The following is a 19,737-nucleotide window of genomic DNA, read 5'->3' on the forward strand; positions in this document are numbered from 1 at the left end:
AACCAGCGCAATAACAGAGAGTCCACGAACCTTCACAGGAACGATAGCGAAGCAAGGATCACAAAGAAGAATCACGTTAACGGGAGCAGGAGCCGCGCAACGAATCGCAACAGTGGGCGATCCCATGTGAGGGAGAAGGATCACGAACTTACGCGACCTAGTGGGGCTATTTCACGTATCCGCCACATCGAGTCTTTTCAGGGAAGAGTTTACGGATTCTTCTTGACTTCTCCACCTCTTTTCTTTTGTGTGTGTGGGAGGCAGTTCTGAGTGCGTTTAGTTTTGAATCTCATGTGTTAAGTCTCATTCCCCTTTGTGGACAGTATCCGAGGAGTTGGTGATGCTTTGGTTGTATCCTCTCCGAGATGATGAATGTATCCTCCCTTCTACTTCTTCAAACTTTGTCTCCACTACTCAACCGCCGAACTCTCCCTCCGTTAGCACGACACCAAACCATTCCCCTCTCTATACATTACTACTGTTATTTTACCTTCCTAACTTGGTTTAAGCTTCTCGCAACCGCCACATTATTGTTGTTAGCCACCAACAATCCTTCCCTGTTGTTGTCCCTATGGTTTCACACCTTTCCCCTCGCTGCCACCAACATTTCGTCACTGACTAGCTCCGCTAGCCGTCTGACCCACCTCGCCGACCTCCACCACCCATTGGAATATACGTAGAGTGTTTGTTTGTGTCGTTTTGTGTTTGTGTTGTTATTTTCTATTTGAGCCATGTTGTAAACTTATTTTAATATTAATAAAAGTTTGCTTTTGTGTTTCCGCTATTTTTCCTACTAGTTCCGGTACCAATTGACCGCTAGTTAGTGAGAGCTTGAGCTACCCAACACTGTCCCTTATCCTACTCCTATGGATGGTCCTCCCATTGTTCCCACCACTAAGGAGTTTCCTGTCTCGTTAAGTGCACCATCTCCCACTATCCTTTAAAGATGTGCATTTTGCATTAAACAAAAAATAAAAAAAGTACAATAAATAGCTATAAAAGCTATGCAAAAGAACCAACATGGTTGGCATCAACCTCAACCACGCTCAACAAATCAGAGTTACAAATGTCAGTTTCCCAAAGGAAAGACCTATCCAAAGTAAGTCTAGCACACAAATGGGCTATTTTATTACATTCGCAATAAATAAACAAAAAAAGAACTTGTCAAAAATCAATAAAAAATCCCAAGTTCAATCCAATCCTATTTTGTGAATTTCATCTTGTAGTATTCATGTTGTCCTAAAGAGAAACAATAATCACAGCTTTGTCCCCTTCATGATAATACACTTGGTTTCAAACATCCGAGACTTCAAAAGAGACCGAAGAAATAAAGTTGCTTCATATTCCACAATTGAGCTATCCTAATGTATCAGATTACGGTCAGCAACAAAAATGATCTTCCCCACCTCGACACGTATCACCATCTCCCACTGTCTGTGTCTACACTCGGCGCATTTGTCCCAATGAACCAATTCAGGAGCCTGCTACCTCTTTACTGGATCTTTACTCCACTCCAGGCTATATCCTCATCACAACCCCTCATCGGAATGAAGATGTGAGTTCTCCAAGTAAAGTACCCAATTAGACATGCTCCCTCTATTCTATGGAAAAATATGTCTTTCCATAGTTTATCGCCAACCTACAAAACATTTGCTACTGCCCAGATGGACCATTAGATCCCTGTTACTATTGAGGTTGCTCTTGCTGATCCAACCTGGAAAATGGTGGTAATGGAGGAGATGAATGCCCTTCAACGGATACGTGAGACGTCGTGGACCTTCCTCGGGATAAGAAAGTTGTAGGATGCCGATAGATTTTTAGCATCAAGTTCAACTCTAATAGGTGAACGTAACAAGGCAAGATTGGTCGCCAAGTCATACTCACAAACCTACAGAGTTGACTATAAAAAGACATTTGCTCCAATGACTAAGTTAAATATTATTTGGGTCGTGTTGTCACTTGCAGTGAATATGGATTGACATTTATTCCAACTAGATGTCAAAAATGCATTATTGAATGGTGAACTGACATAAGACGTGTGCATGTCTCTCCCTCCAGGTTTCAATTTTATTGCCTCCATAGGATAAGTGTGTTGCCTACGAAATTCCCTTTATGGGCTAAAGCAGTCTCAATGGCCTGGTTCGATAAATTCACAATGGTGGTCGTGGGTCATGGTTTTACTCAGGCTCAATTAGATCACACCCTCTTCTTCCGACACTCCGTCAATAGCCAAGTAGCTATCCTTATTGTATATGTTGACGATATTTTTCTTATAGATAACGATCTCCTAACCTTATAGTTCTTAAAAGACATTTTTGCTTCGTCCTTTGAGATGAAGAATTTGTGATTTCTCAGGTACTTCTAAGGAATAAAAGTGGCTCGGTCATCTCGGAAAATTTTCCTATCTCATCGCAAATATGTTGTTGATCTCCTAACAGAGAACAACCTTCTTCTGTGCAAACTTTTGATGTTCTTATGGATCCTGATAAAAAATTATTTGTTATCCTCAATGTTGTACCTATCAACAAAACTCATTACCCACGTTTTATGGGAAAACTCATCTACCTATCTCATACTCACTCCGACATATGTCACACAGTTGGAATAAGTGAATTCCTGCAAAACCCCTACGAGCACCATCTCCAAGCTGTCTGTGGGATTCTCCACTACTTAAAAGGAACATCGGGCTCAGGATTGTTCTTTTCCCGCCATAAATCTTAGACTATTATTGTTCATACAGATGCTGACTGGGCCGATTAGTTCATGAGCGGCGTTCCAACTCGGGATATTGCTCATTTGTATGAGGCAATCTTGTCACGTAGAAAAGCAAAAAACAATTTGCGTTGCCCAAAACAATACTTAAGTTGAATTCTGATCCATGTCCTTGGGAATTTATGAAGCTATTTGGCTACGCATCATGCTCCGCGAACTCTGTATGTCAGCATCTGTCCCGCTGTAGTTATTATGTGATAATAATGTCACAATCAAAATTGCTCACAACCCAGTCCAGCATGATCGTACGAAACATGTGAAGATCGATAAACACTTCATTAAAAAAAAAGATTGAGTAAGGGGAAATTTATGTTCCATATATGTCCTCCAGTGGTCAACTAACAGACATACTCACCAAGAATCTATCTCGCCCTTTGTTCGATGACTTCAAGTCCAAGTTGAACATGACTGCATCTATGCTTCAACTTGAGGGGGAATATTAGATTATAACTACTATCCCTACATTGTTATTAGTTATTATTTGATTTTATTCTCTGATTATGTATTTCTTCTTTTGTTTTATTCTGTTTTATTTTCTTTTCTAGTTGTTTTATTTTGTATTTATTACTTTCCATTATTATGCCTATTGTACTTGGATTTAAATACCCCCCTCCTATCAATGAAAACAAGCTAGTCTATTTCAAATCTCAACAATAAATATATATAAATATATATTAGAACGGCTGATGTGAAGCTTTAAATATTGCTAGTTGAATTTATTCAATTATTTATGTTTTATTTTTGGCGTTGGTTATCTTATTTTATTTGGTCATAAGCTTGATTTTAGGATCTTAATCTTAATGGAAGGTTATTAGTTCATTTTTCCATATTCTAATGTAATTAAAACTGTTGTAGTTCAGTTTGCTTTGTGGGTGTATACCTTGCTTATTAGTATCAGAGAAACTTTTTTAAGGAATCTGGGTGTGAATTTGATATGACAGGGAAGCCCCAGCCTGTCTTTCCACAATTGCCACGGCATTATTCGACGGAGAAAATTACAAGATTTGGGTGGCACAAATAGAGACATATTTGGAAGCTCTGGATCTCTGGGAAGTAGTGGAAGAAGATTATGAAATTCTTGCACTTCTGAATGAGCCCACCATGATACAGATAAAAGAACAAAAAGAAAAGAAGACAAAAAGTCAAAAGCAAGGTCTTGCTTGTATGCTACAGTCTCATATACTGTTTTGAATCTTATCATGTCTTTGAAGTTAGCAAAAAAGATGAGGGATTATCCCAAGAATGAATATGAAGGAGATGAACGAATTAAAGGGTTGTAAGTCCCGAACTTGATTAAGAAATTTTGAACTTCAAAGAATGGAAGACTACAAAAGACTTTTAGTATTGCGAACAAAGTGAGGCTTCTTGGATCTTTATTTAATGGCTCGAGGATTGTAGAAAAAATTCTTGCTATGGTACCTGAAAGATATGAAGCGGCCATCACTACGTCCAAGAATACCCGGATTTGTCAGAAATTTCCTTTAGAGAATAGCTTAACGTGTTGCAAGCACAAGAAGAAAGCCTATTGCTAAGAAGTATAGAACAACCAAAGGAGCTTTGGCAGCCAAGCATATGGCCAAAAATAAAATGAAAAAACAAAAGGTTTTTCTAAAAAATGAAGTAAAGCATCAACCATACAAAATATTAATATATATATATATATATATTATTAAAAGAGCAACTCGTGGCTCCTCACACGTTAATAATTAAAAAGTTACAATAAGGGGGATGAGACAGTGGATCCCCATCTAAAAAAACAAAACAAATACATCAAAACCTAGAGGTTCCACTATCCGCGGTACAACTCCACGCAAAAAGCAAGAAAATACATGTATAAACCCAAAAATTGTATACCAACAAAATAAGTATACCCAAAATTTACATGTATACCAAAATATTGTGAACATGTTTAAAAACAGAAATGCAATGTCCAAAAAAGCTTCCGAGTTAAATAAATTTATTTATTTATTTATTTATTTAGGGGGGGGAGGGGGGGAGCATGACTTGGGAAAGGAGCATGATTCGGCTCCCTACGTGTTAGATAAAAAGGTGAGTACAAAAGAGGGTCTTCAACCACCTACAAAACCTATAAAACCCAAAAAAAAAGCAAACAAATGGTATACTCAAAAGGAAAAAAAGATCGTATACCTAAAAATCTCCCACCAACTATATGTGTAGCAAAGAGCAGCATTAGCCAGAGTACCAGATGAAGAGAAGAAGGTAACAGAAGTCCCAACCAATCCTGTCCCAGTAGTGCAGCAGGTCTTCAAGCAAAGGAGGCATTCTTCGTGCAAACCATAATGGACCGTCCCGCCAAGCAAAAAGACCCAGTCGCATTAATGTCTAGAGGAATAAAAAACCAAAATTCCACAAAGGGATAAGCACATATAGGAATTCTCGAAATACCCAGCATAATAAAAGCCTCTCGAGAGGAACCCGAGGGACACCATAAACTTTAACCACCGAAATAAGGAATTAGTACCAATAGATGGATCCAAACTAGCCAAACAAACTGGAAGTACATGCAGTAAGAATGAGAAAGGAGCCTTCTGTGCCATAGAAAAAACTATAAACCAACCAAAGTAATGTGCTAATAAAGGCACAAGACATACAACTGAAACATAAAACAAAAAAACAGGGGACACCAAACAGGCAGGCTAGGAGGGGCAATCACGACGGACATAAGGAGCATCTACTTTGTCCCCAACAACCAAAGTGTGTAAACGGGGAGGGGAGACAGAGCATACCCAACAATTGTGACTTGTATTACCAACAACAACAAGCCAATTAGCGGGTCTATTCCCCTCACGATGAATGAACCTCCAAATAACAGAAATATGAGAGGATATGAGTTTAATCCTCTTAATATACTAGAGAATATCCCACGACGCATCAGCCCCATTAGCAAGAATATCAATCAAAATGCTATTGACCTCATTTTGAGGTCATTTCTCTTCTCCTTAGATCCAAGGATCTAGCTCTAAGAATTCCTATTGACTATCTTAGAATACTAGTATTGAGATCCATCCCTATAAGTAATTCAAGCCACCTCATGATTCTCTTGTGTTGTATTGCATGGGTGATCTCGAACCATCGTCATTTGGTCAAGTGGTTAAGGACACCATGAGAAGACTCAGAGAGAAGTTCCCAATAGGATCTCGAGTCATAGGAAAACCCCTTTAAGACTTTATCAGCACACACAAAATCCACTAGGTTGCGCAAGGTCGGACTAGAATTGAGCTTCAAAAAGGGTGAAAATGTAAATTTCTCCGAACGACCTTTGATGGCGAAATGGACTATTCCGGCGCGTCCGGGACATCGTTTTTTGGCTAGAGAGAACACCATATTGTCATAATTCTGTACACGAGCAAATCACATGCAAATCGATGAATTCGTACGAAACAGACCGCGCCGTTGCATCCGGAACGTTGAAATTACCTAAAAGAGGCATTTATTTTTGCTATGATTTTTTATGCACAAGCAAAAGAATGCACGGATTGGGAGATTTTAATATTAAATATAATAAAATTAATAATAATAATAATAAAAGACATTTCTTTTTATTTTTTTTTCTAAATCACACTTAATCCCGACTCGCTCCCCCTCCTCTTCGGTCGACATTTCTCCCCGTGCCTTAGCTTCTGGGTTCGCACGAGAAGGCTTGCCTCTCCTGCGATCGGCTGCACCAGAGGCCACCCGAGCAAACCCCTAGCTCCCACGTCTCCTCTGCCATTCGCGAACAGGTTCGCCCTCCTCTTCTCTCACTCTCAACTCGCCCTGTCGATCCCCGCACGACCGAGCGGCTCGTCAGTCGCGAGCTGCCCCCTGTCCGACCCTTCCCATCCCCTGAGTAGCATTTCCTCCTCACTAAATGCTCCTCCTCTCCCATCATCCCATTTGACCACATTGGGGCTGATAGGTGGTGGTTTATTCCTTCCTTGCCTATAAAAAACCTCATCTGGGGAGGTCTTGAGAGGTTGGCCGAAATTTTGGAGAGTGGGGAGGTTCTGCCAAAATTTTGAGTGATTCTTCTCACTTGATTGATCTGTTCTTGGTGTGCTTGGAGCTTTGCTTTTATTTGTTCTCCTTCGAAAAAAAGGGGGGGAGGCGTGGTTGGTTGGATCACTGTTGGTTGTCTGTCGTTGTTGAAGCTTTGTCGAAGCCCTCTTTCTCACGCCTCTTTCTTCAGTCGTTTGGAAGTAAGATTATTATTGTTTTCTTCTTGGGTTCATTTGTAAAATATCTCATGCAATGAGAAGTTCATGCAATGAGAAGTATTTTCGAGAAGTATTTTCGGTAAGGAATTATTTTCTTTTATACTCTGAAATTTGACTTTGAATCTGATGGAATATATGTTCGATCTTAACTTCAAATTTGTCCGGCTCTGGTTCGTTTGCTGTCACTCTAATTAAATCTGCCACATTAGAAAAGTTTTCTTTTTAAGCTTGCCTAGTTGAGAGGTTGCTACATACCATTTGATGAAGTAAAGTAAAAAAAAGAGAAAAAAAAAATAGCACCTATAGCATACAAACAGTGGGAAATGGGAACTGCACTTTAACAGAGGATTTATAGTTTACTACGCATTACGTTGTCATCTTGATTGATATCGAAGTAAATAATGTCAGAGTTCATTTTCATGATTCTTTTTATATTTTGGGCATACTTGTTTGGGGGTGTTCTTTGTTAAGCACATCTCCTATTCTAACAGTTCATGCAAGCAAATGAAAAGGATGTTTTGATGTAACTATAAGTTTAGCAAATGCAGGTTACCTAGTACTTGGTTGCAGCTTTTTACGTTTCACATTCTTAATGCTATAATTTCATCCAGTTCAAAATACCCATGATTCATGGCTGTGAAGCTATGAGTGCCAATGATAAAATTTTAATGGGCAAGTTTCCTGCTTGTTAATCCTATGAATCATTAGTCATCCTTCATGAGCTCGAAACATTTTTTTTATCTTCACCTTTTGGTGTGATAAAAAAAAAGGGCTCAATATGTTTTATAAGGAGCATTTTTCAATGAAAATTTTGGAAACCTGAAATTTGTGCAATTTAGAATGCTTGACACTTATCCATGGGCCATTCAATTCTTTTTTCTAACACTTGAGGCTTGACTATTAAATTTAAGAGCATTTACATACACACCACTCAATTCTTGCATATCGAATAATTTAATTGCATGGGCTGATTTTGGCAAACTATTTGACACTTTTTAAAAACCCGTTTTGTGGGCTGAATTGGCTTCAGTTTAGAGCTTTTAAAAATGTATTTTGGTGGGCTGAAATGACCGTAAGGGCTTTTAAATGAAACTTTTGGCGATGTTTTGGGCAGATTTTCGGCTGCTCTCTTGACTTGTTTTGAGCTGTTCTGGGGCTGCAGTTGGCCCTGTTTTAGCGAAGTTTTCGGCTGCATTTTGACCCTGTTTTGGCAAAGTTTTGAGTTGCAATTTGGCCCTGTTTTTGGGGAGATATTGGGCTGCGGATTGACCCTGTTTCGGTGAGGTTTTGATTGCGGTTTGATCCTGTCGTTGGGTGTTGGGCTGATGTCTTCCCATGACTGCTCCTAGCAGTGAGTCTTCCCAAATTGTAGTCTCCTGGTTGTCCCAATCTGTTAGCTGGTAGCTATTGGATTGAGTTTGGTGGTTCCTCTGGCTGCTCCTACCCGAGAGCCCTTGTTTGTGTCTGTTAGTTCCTTCGTGCACCTTTTTGGTGGTCCCACTTGCTGCTTCTACCCGAGAGCACCTAGTTGTGATTTCCCTTATGTTCGGCTCGGTTTACCCTCCTTGGTGCCTTTGCCCGTGAGGTTGATGGTCGAGTTCCTCTCTGTGCTCTTGGTCCCTTCTTGGTGCCTTTGCCCGTGAGCTTAGCTTAGGGCTGTCAAAAAAGCTCATTGTTCGCGAAGCTGAGCGCGCTTTTCCGGTCTGGTCGTTTAAGTAAACGAGCCGAACACGAACAAATTTTTAACGAATTATAAATTGACAATCTTAATAATGGAGCCATCAGAACGAACAGCTCTTTGTTCGCTCGTGTTCGGCTCGTTTTAGCTCGAAATAAAAAAATTTATATAACTATTTATATAACAATATCTTACATATATTATTTATATAATAATATATTATATATATTTATGTCAAAGTTTAAATCATAACACCTCATATGGCAATGTGGTTAGTGTCTTCTTTTGTATATATTTCAGGTTCAAATCTCACACTTTACATCTATTTTTCTCAATTTAATTTTAACGAGCCAATTTCGAGCCGAACACGAACACAAATATTTAAATCGAGTCGAACACGAACACACTGTTCACGAGCCAATTTCGAGCCGAATAACTTATTAGGTGTTTGTGTGATTCAATCGTTTGATCTGACAAAAAACTAACACCAAAGAGAGCATTCTGCTAGTGGTGATTCACACCGAGAATTGGAGCACAACACAAATTGTATTTATTCAGTCTATAACTTGTATCAAATATTATTACATCCCCAAAGCAGTCGTAATCAATTCTGGACATCTCATCACTCCATAAAAAATTCAACAACTACTTGACTCATCAATTTGGAAGCCTCACGCAAACATTGGATCTTCCGCTTGTCGTGTAGTGAACAATTATATGACAGAATTAGTATCCCCTAGTTCAATTTGAACTCTTATCTCTTTTTGTATGAAATTATAGGCATCTCTCTTCGTACAATCAAAATTCTTCACTCCTCCGACCTCTGTAGCGAGGAATCTGAATGCATCGCTGGTTCTAATCCCTGATTTTGTCATTGATCTGAGGATATCAGCACTGATGTCACTCATCTTTCTGTTGAAACGCAATAGACGTTTGTCACCATCCTCCGCCAATAGATGATTGTGACTTTCTATGAATTTCTTAACCGACAAGTTGTCTTCTAAATCAACAACACATCGGATCATGGCTGGAAAACCAGTCCTTGTGTCCGCTCTTTTGAACCTCATCGTAATATTGTCCTTCAACTTTTTTTTGAAACCAACATTACCACAAACAAAGTCTTTTGTCTTAATCTTTTTTTAATTCGACCAAAAACCAATGTGGTCCTTTCGCACATTAAATTCAATATGGTGTGCATATACACAATATTATTCATAGACTTCATTCTCATTGTGGACAATTGCATGAAGCAATTTTTCTGCCTCGGGTGACTGCAAATTTAAACATCAGCATTAGCACCCAAAAGAAAATCAATACAAGGCTACAATACATAAATCACACAATTATAATATCATAATATAACCCAGATAACACCATTGTAATGTCAATATAACAGATCAATCAAATCGCGTTATTAGATCGGGATATGTTACTAGCACTATCATTAAAAGCCTATAATACACAGATATTACTGTGATAAAACCACAATAACGCCCTGATAACACAATTAGAGCGTCAATATAAGACTCTGATAAAATGTCTCATTAGATCAAATAACACTAGGATGACACCATGATAATACCAATATAACATCACACTACCACCCCACCACCCCACCACCCCACCATATAAGAGACCTTACAGGGAAAAAACACATGCATAACACAACAATAACACAAACATAACACCATTAAACGTCAACATAATACACCAAAACAAAATCAAGTCATCAGATCCAATATTACCTTAATAACACCATGATATTACCAAAATAACACAAAATCCCCACGAAAGTAACGTTACAAACAAATGATATTGTAACACTTTGACACTATTACGGCGACGAGAATAGCTACCCATTAACATAATTACAACGACGAGAATAACACTTCATTATGACAGATATTTAACCCACTGACACTATGAAGAACAATCAGAAAAGAAAAACAACTCCAAAAACAATCAGTATAACACCGTGATGTTACCTAAATAACACCACGTCCCACACTAACTGAAACTTAGCGTTAAACATTAGTTAAAAACAGAGCAAACTTTATTAACAAAACAAATATTCCTTAAAACACAAATCTGTAGTAAAACAAATATAACATACCTGTCGAATACCTTCTATCGCAGCTAAACTCAGCTCATTCTCATGATTCTAAAAAATATTTTGAGATTTCAGCTCATTATCATGTTTCTCGCAAGTATTTTAAGATTCCAGCAATATTTCCTCGTCAAGAAATACTTCCATTGAACCTTATCCATCGAATACGAATGGATTCCTAGAAAGGCAACGAAATGAGAATATCCCCAATCCCTAAACCTAAATGAGACAAAATATAACTTTTTCTAATTCACAGGAAGCGAAAATGATAAAAGTGCATTTTTTTATGCTTGGGCAGGACTCGGTCTGGTTCAAACGCAATATAACAGAGTTTTTACAATAGTGGGGACATATTCCACGTGGCATTTTGTTATTGGCTTCCGCATGCAGGCTTGCATACGTTGCACATATGGAATAATTTTTCCACCCTTTGAGGCATGGTATGGTTATAAACAATCTCTAAAATTTCTTAATTATTTGGATCTTTATGCTTCACTCATGTTTCCCAGATAAAGATATGTAACTTAAATAAAATAAAACTTCCTGACATCTTCATTGGTTATAACTTAATTGCAAAAGCTTATAAGAAATTCAATCACAAACGGGAAAAATTATCATAAGCAAGGATGTGCACTTTATGGAAGATGAATAGTGCCACTGGGTGACACGAAGAAAAAAGGATCTAACCACAAAAGAGTCAATCTCAATTTTCTTATTTTGGAAACAACACAATGTAGAGGAGATTGAGAGAATGATATGATAGTCCTATAAGAGGCACAAGTCTACTTTCTGATGTTCATCAAAGATGCAACATTGTGGTGTATAAACCTGTAGATTATGAAAAAGTCGAGACTGATCAAAATTGGATTATTGCAATGAAGGAGGAACAATTCATTATCAAGAAAAACAAAACATGGGAGTTGATTGATCGACCGCAAAATTTAAAAAAAAAAAATGGATTTAAGTGGGTGTACAAAACCAAGCTTATTATTGGTGGCTCAATCAATAAGCATTAATCCAAACTTGTGGCCAAATGATATGCTCAAGTACTTAGTATGGACTAATCGGATACCTTTGCACCAGTCACTCGTCTTAACATCAGGCTCTTAATATGGACTAATTAAATGAGATTTTTTTATTAATTGAGTTTAAATTTAATCTATACTGTTAAATAGTTAAACAAGCCAAAAATGAATCAATTCGATCAAACGAGCTTAAATCAAGTCGAACACAAACAAGCTATTGACGAGTCATTTCAAACACGAGCTGAACATGAACAATAAAAAATTTGAATGAGTCGAAAACAAACAAGCCTTGGGCTCACTCAAGCTTGCCTCATTTACACCCCTAATTTCGATCGGTTTGTTCGTTCTCTCGTGAGAGGCCGAGAGATCTCCTCGGGATGTGACGAATAGAGAAATTTGTGAAAGATTGTGTGTGTGTGTGTGTGTGTGTGTGTGTGTGTGTGTGTGTGTGTGTGTGTGTGTGTGTGTCTGTGTGTGTGTCTGTGTGATGTGTGTGTCTGTGTGAGAGAGAGAGAGAGAGACAGAGACAGATAAGAGAATGATGTGAGTGAAAGCTCCCCCTATTTCGAAACTTGGGGACGACTTTAAAGCATAGAGCAATCGGAGGGGGCAGGGAAGGACAGCCGGTTTGGTGTTTTGTGTCAAAAATCTTAAAGAGGAGATAGGCGGATACAGGAGAAAGACGGATAGAATGGAGAGAAAAATGATGGACTATCTTTTTGTGAGCGGAGTGGGCCTTATTTTTGGTTTTACCATGAGGAGAGAGAGTTTGAGAGAAAGAGGATTATTTGTAAAAAACTACCTACTCCTTTATGTGTGTTGTGTGAGAGAGAGTGATATGAAGAGGAGAGGTTTTGTGCAAAAGTTGAGAGAGAGGAAGAGAGCGTGAGGACCCAAAAAAGAAGAGAGATGTGAGAGTTTTATATGAAAAATTCACAACTTTTCCTTTAATATGTCATGATCATGAAAAGAATTTTTTTTTCCTTTTTTTAAGAGAAAAGACATGAAATGTGAGGCTCGAAAAAAATAAAAACAATATTTATTCTTTCCAATTTTAGAGGTTTAATTTGGAAAGCAAATAAATTTGGCTTTAATTGTAATAACAAAGCCTAAATTAAGAGTATAATAGAAGAAAATTTTAAATATTAAATATTATATAATACTAATATTTAATTCACACACACACATACGTGTGTTCAAATGAAGTCTAATTTGGCCATGAATATGCTCATTTAAATCATCTCAATGACCCGGACACATCCGTTTGATGAAAAGATGCCCTAGTGAAAGCGAAGATTAATGTAAAATAAAACTTCACACATGCAACCACATAAAAATATGGCAAGTCCTTATTAAACTCGTCATATATTTGTTCAAACATAATGACGAAAATGATGGCTTAACTCTCAGAAAACAAATTCGAGCATGATGAGAGACTAGATGGCAACAAGTTATCCAATCCATCAGCATATGCGAACACGCAAAGAATGCACAGATCAGACTTGATCAATGGCTACCAAGCCAATGACAATTACGATCGATGTCGCTATCTACAAAACTCATGGGTAAAACTAAGGATGATCAAGAACAAAAACAAGATCAAAAGAGATTTATGTAGAGCAATTGGAATGCTATGTAAAAGAAGAAGACAAGGAGTGTCTTCTCAAAAATTTACAGATTGAAGCTTCAAGCGGTTGATACATAGAATTGAGGAACATTTGCGAAAAAACCTTATATGAATCGATATTATTTGTCAAGCAAAATGAAACTGACATTCTTATTATCTCACTGTATGTGGATGATCTGCATGTGATAGGAAACAATACAAGTTATGTGGAGAAGTTTAAGCAACAGATGTTGGTGATTTTTGAGATGATAGATCTGGGATTGATGACATTCTTTCTAGGAATAGAAATTAATAAAGTGAGCATGAAGTTTTCATTTGTTCGAATAAATATGTGAAGGAGATTCTGAAAAAGTTTAAACTTGAAGAATGCAATGAAATGAACATTCTGATGTACTTGAGGGAAAATTTTTGTGAAGAAGATGGAACATAGAAGATTAATCAGCCATATTTTAGAGGACAAATTGGCTGTTTGATGAATCTCACAGCAACTTGACCTAACATTTTGAATGTTAGAAGTATTTTGTCTAGGTTTATGCACTGTGCAAATGAATGTCATCCCAAAGCTACAAAAGGGTGATTAGATATGTGAAAGGCACATGTGATTTTGGCATTAAATCACAAAGAGCAAAGAATTCATGATCGTTGGTTTCTCCGATATGTGAAGAGCACTTCAAGCTACTTCTTTGCAATTGACTCTAGTGTTTTGTCATGGAGAGCAAAAAAATAAGAAACAACAATACACTGTTGAAGCAGAATTTGTTGTTGCAGCAGCTGATGTTAATTGCGCTTTGTCACTAAGAAAGGTTTTAATCGATCTTAACTTGGAGCAAAAAACAAAAGCACAAAGATTCTTGTTAACAATCAAGTTGTTGTTGCTATTTCTCATAACTCCGTCTTTCACAAGAAAACCAAGCATTTTACATCAAGTTATTCTTCTTAAAGGAATTAAAAAAAGGATGAAATCGTTGCTCCTATGTACTTCGAAACAGAAGATAAGGTTGCAGATGTTATCACCTAGCCACTGACAAAGTTCGAATATATGAGAGCAAAACTTGGTCTTTGCAACTCCTAAAGCAAGGAGTGTTAGAAAACGTGCATAGGACTGCTATTGTGGAGTTTTGAATATTGCTTAGTTGAATGTTACAATTAATTTATATTTTATTTTTGGTGTTGGTTATTTTATGTTATTTGGTCATCTCGCCTAATTATAGGACCTTAATCTTAGTGGGTAGTTATTTATTCCGTTTTAAAAACTGCAGTTAAAACTGAAAATCAGTTTTCCATAATCTAATGTAATTAAAAATTGCTATAGTGCAGTTTGCTTTAGTGGGTATATACGTTGCTTCCAATTGTTGTGAAAAGGAATACTTTGTTTTCTTTTCTAATTTATAAGATTGCAACAACTTTCTATGCTCACTAAGGTCATTAGCATAAACTCTAACTGCCACAAAACATGCACCTCACTTAAAAATGAGAACATTCTTTGCAAGGAATGAAATATGTGAACCTATAACAAACAATTCTGTATCTAGGACTGTAAACGAGCCGAGCTTGAGCGAGTTCAGGCTTGGCTCGTGTTCGGCTCGTTCGAAACTGCTCGTGCTTGAAATCGGCTCATGAACAGTGTATTCATGTTTGGCTCGATTTAAATATTCATGTTTGTGTTCGGCTCGTGTTCGGCTCAAAATTGGCTCTTTAAAATTAAATGGAATATATATATATATATATATTATATATATATATAAAGTGTTGGATTAGACGTGAATCAAATGTATGCAAAAGAATACACTAACCACATTACCACACGAGGTGTTACGATTTAAATTTAGATAATATATTATCATATAAATAATATATGTAATATATTATGATATAAATAATTATATAAATTTATTTTTTTATTTCGAGCTAAACGAGTTGAACATGAGCGAACAAAGAGCTGCTCGTGTTCAGCTCATTTATAATTCGAGCTTTAAAAACTTGTTCGCGTACATGAACTGTTCGCGAACAACGAGCTTTTTTGACAGCCCTATCTGTATCCATGCATCATGAGATTAATTGCTTTAACAGTGAAAAATGAAATAAAAAAAAATATAGAATTAATAACTCGGGAACAATCACACTGAAAAAAATAATAGGAATAAAGTCATTTTCATTGCATGCGGTGCTCTTCAGTTGAGGTCTGAAGTGGGGCAGACGTGCAATAGCTCTCTTTCATTGCCAAGAGATTGCCTCCATGGTTCTAACCCATGATCTCAGGTTACAATGGAGGAAACCGAAAAGTTTGCTATAGATTGACCCTCTTAAATTGAAATATACAAACTACTTGTGGAAGAGCTAATTTGAGTGATGGAGTACTTAAAATGGTAACTTTCAGCCTTCTATCTTGTTCAAGCATGTGAGATGAAGATGTTTATCAATATAGCAAAAAATATTGAAAGTTTCAAATCCACATATGTATTTACATATCTAACATGAAAAGGTGCATTTCACTTTTTAAAAGTCAAAATAGGATATAAAAACATAAGTGTTATAAATGAAAAAAATAAGTCTAGTTGTCAGATACGTAGATACATAGGAATTGGGTGGTATGTATGTAAATGCTCCAAAAATAATTTACTCTTTGCATGTGCAACGGAACCAATAACTTTCAATGGCGTACCTCCTTAGCAATAGTCTGAAGATTTCCTTCTATTTTACCTGCACCAACAGGTTTTGTCGGATGATCGAAGTTGCAGTACTGTACAACCTAAGAATATCAAATACTTACATTTATACCTTTTCTTGCAGATCTTGGATAGAGAAATATAGCTCCCAGCAGAGCAGCCAAAAGCAATGCCAAGACGATCATCTCCATTTTAAGTGAGCACCAGTTATGAGCTACAAATCCCAGTTAAGACACTTACTCAATTCGCTTTTAAGGAAATAATTGAGGATTGGAAGGCAAATATGAAAGATTAGGTATGAGATAGAAATACATAAGAAATACGTGCTACGTATATGTAGGATTTTAACAACCGAGGGAAAAATAGATGGAGAAAATTTTACCTCCGGAGCAATGACAAGCTGGGTACAATGCAAACTGGCTGTTCAACTAGCGGCAGCGTAGAAGTCTTCAGGAAAACTAGGTTAAGGAGCGGAGGCAATGGATCGATCACCGGCGGCCGATTTCAGAAGAATCCCATCCTAGCCAGGGAGCTTGTATCGCCGAAGGTTGCCCTGCCGATAGATTCAGCCGGAGGTTAATAGGTAGAGAGAATGGGTTGGTATGGTTCCGACGGCGCGGCAAGAGATGGCCGGAACATTTGCTTGAAAAAACAATGTTTTGAGTGATGCATGGATTGGGCTGTAACAAAGCCCAGCCCGAGGCGAGCTCAAGCTTGGCCCGTATTCGTTCAAAATTATTTGTATTCGTAATTAGCTCGTGAATAGTATATTCTTGTTCGGCTCTAATTTAATATTTTTAGATTATTATATTCAAACATGAATCAATTGTATACAAAGAAGCACATGAGCTATTATTATTTAAAATTAGAAATAAATATATATAATATATTATTATATAAATAATTATATGTTTTTTCTTTTTTATATTTAGCTAAAATGAGCCGAACACGAGAGAACAAAGAGTTCGAATTCCGATCGTTTGTAATTTGAGCTTAAAAAATTTATTCGTGTTTAACTCGTTTACATAACGAACAAGCAGAACAAGAATTGTTCACGAACAACGAGTTTTTTTGACAACCCTATGCATGAATATTAATTTATACTTAGATTTTTAATTATTTTAAATACATTTTATATTAATACTTTCTTAAAATAAATTGGTGAGAAGAGTCAAAGCTAACTCAAAACCAACTTGTTTACTTATTTGAGCTCAACTCACGAGCTATTTATAGAGTTGAGCCCGAACTGTCCCATGAGTTGGGTCAACTCAATTGTATCGATTATGTAGCCTCTTTTTGAGTTGAACTAGAAACTATATTATGCAAGAAACATCATTTTATTTATTTGCCAAAAGTACCGCCATGGTTTAAAATGAAATTTTAAATTAACATATTTGAAGATGATGTAATCAAATCATCAAGATTGTATTATTTATGTAATGCAAAAACAAATGGATTTTTTTATGTGATGTTAAAAATATCAGGGGTATGTATTTAAATATGAATATTTAGGAGTTAAAAATGTAAATAAATAAATATTGTGTGTCATATCTATATAAATGCCCATTAATAATATGCATTAGTTAATTATAATTATAATTTTTTTTAGCATCAAATGTTTAATATAATTCTTGCATCTTTGAATATTTTTGATCAAAAATAAATAATTATTCATTTTGAATTCCAATTGTTTTGTTTAATTAGTTGAATTCTACATTGAATCCTAAACATTCATATATATTGATGCATAACATAATATATATGAGAACTCTCTCACTCTCTTAATTTTCAACCAAGAAATATCCCATTAGCAAATCAAGATAATTCATCTTAATCAAAATACTGCATTAAGTCAAACTTCGTAGAAGCTTAAAGTATTTTGATCATCGCCAAGTATACAGAGTAATGAATTAATGTCACAATGGTTGGTGTAGATAGTGAGATAAATGATTCATTAATTTGGTGATGTAGAAATAACTTGAATCACAACGGAGTATGTCAAACATAAGAACTTTTATCATTAGATCAAAATTAGACGTATTAATTTTTTACTTGAATTTTTTATTAATAAAATTAATGTTATATTATAGATCCACATCATAAGCTATGAATAGAAGGTTCATGAGATTCACAAAACAATTTTGTCAATCACCGGAAAATCAATATATATTATATTATCTTCATTAATAAGATTAGATTAGTCTTGTGCAGATCCATTCCTCAGCCACAAATGTATGTACATATATTCAACAACAACAATCATTTATCCCACTAAGTGAGATTAGCTATATGAATCATTTTTCTTCATTGTATCCTATTGAGTAAGTGTCAGATTTTCATTTCATTCTAACCAATCTAGATTATTTTTTATACAATATGCCCAAGTATTTTTAGGTCTATCTCTGTCTTTCTTAACATAAGTGGAATAAAAAACATCTACTCTCCTAACAGGATCGTCAGATGGTCGATGTTTAACGTGACAAAGCCATCTAAGACGACTATCTCTAATCTTGCTTGTCACTGGAGCTACACTAATCTAATCATGAATATATTCATTTCACATTGTCTAAAGTGCTAAGCCACTCATTTACCTAAGTATTCTAATCTCAACAACACTTAATTTTGTTATATGCTTCTCTTTTTAAGGTCAACTTTCGATGCCATTGAGCATTGCAGGTTTTACCACCATCTTATAAAATTTCTCTTTTAGTCTAAATGATACTTTTCTATCACACAATAGGCCCGATGCATTTCTCCACTTCAACTAACCAACTTGAATTATACTAATAACATCCTCATCTATAGCACCATCACATTGAACAAAAGACCCGAGATATCTAAAACTTTCACACATTTTTAATGATTTGATCACCCATAGATACAACTCTGGCACTAGAGCTACTACTACTAAAATTACATTCCATGTATTCAATTTTAGTTACATTCCATGTATTCAAATGTATTCAATTTTAGTTCTGCTCAAACGAAGGCCTTTAGACTCCAATATTGACCTCCATAATTCAAGTTTTTTTCCCGAACACTTTCTCTAGTCTTATCCACAAGAAGGATGTTGTCAGCAAAAAGCATACATCAAGGTACATTCTCATGTTAATGTCCAGTAACAACATCCATAACTAAAGCAAGAAGATTTGGGCTTAAAGCCGATTCGTGTTGTAAACTAATTGAAATAAGAATATACTTAATCCTCCTGTTCAAACACAAGTGACAACTCTAATATACATATCTTTAGTGACTTAAATATAAGTCATACCGACATCTTCTTTTTTTAGAACTCTTCAAAGAGCTTCTCTCAAAAACTTATCGTAATGTTCCTCTTTATTAGATACATAAACACAAAAAAATTCAAATCCTTCATATTTAATGAATTACCCATCAAATATATTATAAAAACTTCACTAAACACACACACACATAAGCATATTAGCCCAAACAAAATCACAATCAAGGCAATTGAACAGATTTAGGGTCTGTTTGGGGCGGCAATACGGTGGCTTTGCGGCACCGCACCACAGTTTTATCAGTTTGAGTAAATCGCGTTTTGGCAGCTTTTTCAAAAAGCTACAGTTGAAATCTGTGTTTCCCACAACTCCTGACTCGGTACGGTGACAGCTTTCTAGCTGCGAT

At 36.3% G+C, this 19,737-nt stretch overlaps 1 protein-coding gene across 1 annotated transcript in view; it reads right to left on the minus strand.

The window, feature by feature from the left end:
- Positions 1-16,769, minus strand: part of LOC110035628 (cytochrome B5-like protein) — a 34,142-nt gene extending 17,373 nt beyond the window's left edge. The window contains exons 1-3 of the mRNA XM_020739892.1: positions 16,475-16,769; positions 16,205-16,306; positions 16,089-16,126 (exon numbers count right to left, since the gene is read on the minus strand). Coding sequence (XP_020595551.1) covers positions 16,089-16,126; positions 16,205-16,283 — 117 coding nt within the window. The 5' untranslated portion in view covers positions 16,284-16,306; positions 16,475-16,769. The remainder of the gene's footprint in view (positions 1-16,088; positions 16,127-16,204; positions 16,307-16,474) is intronic.
- Between the last annotated feature and the right edge of the window lie 2,968 nt (positions 16,770-19,737).

This window comes from Phalaenopsis equestris, unplaced genomic scaffold, assembly GCF_001263595.1.
Source record: "Phalaenopsis equestris unplaced genomic scaffold, ASM126359v1 Scaffold000002, whole genome shotgun sequence".
In the NCBI taxonomy this organism is placed as follows: Eukaryota; Viridiplantae; Streptophyta; class Magnoliopsida; order Asparagales; family Orchidaceae; genus Phalaenopsis; species Phalaenopsis equestris.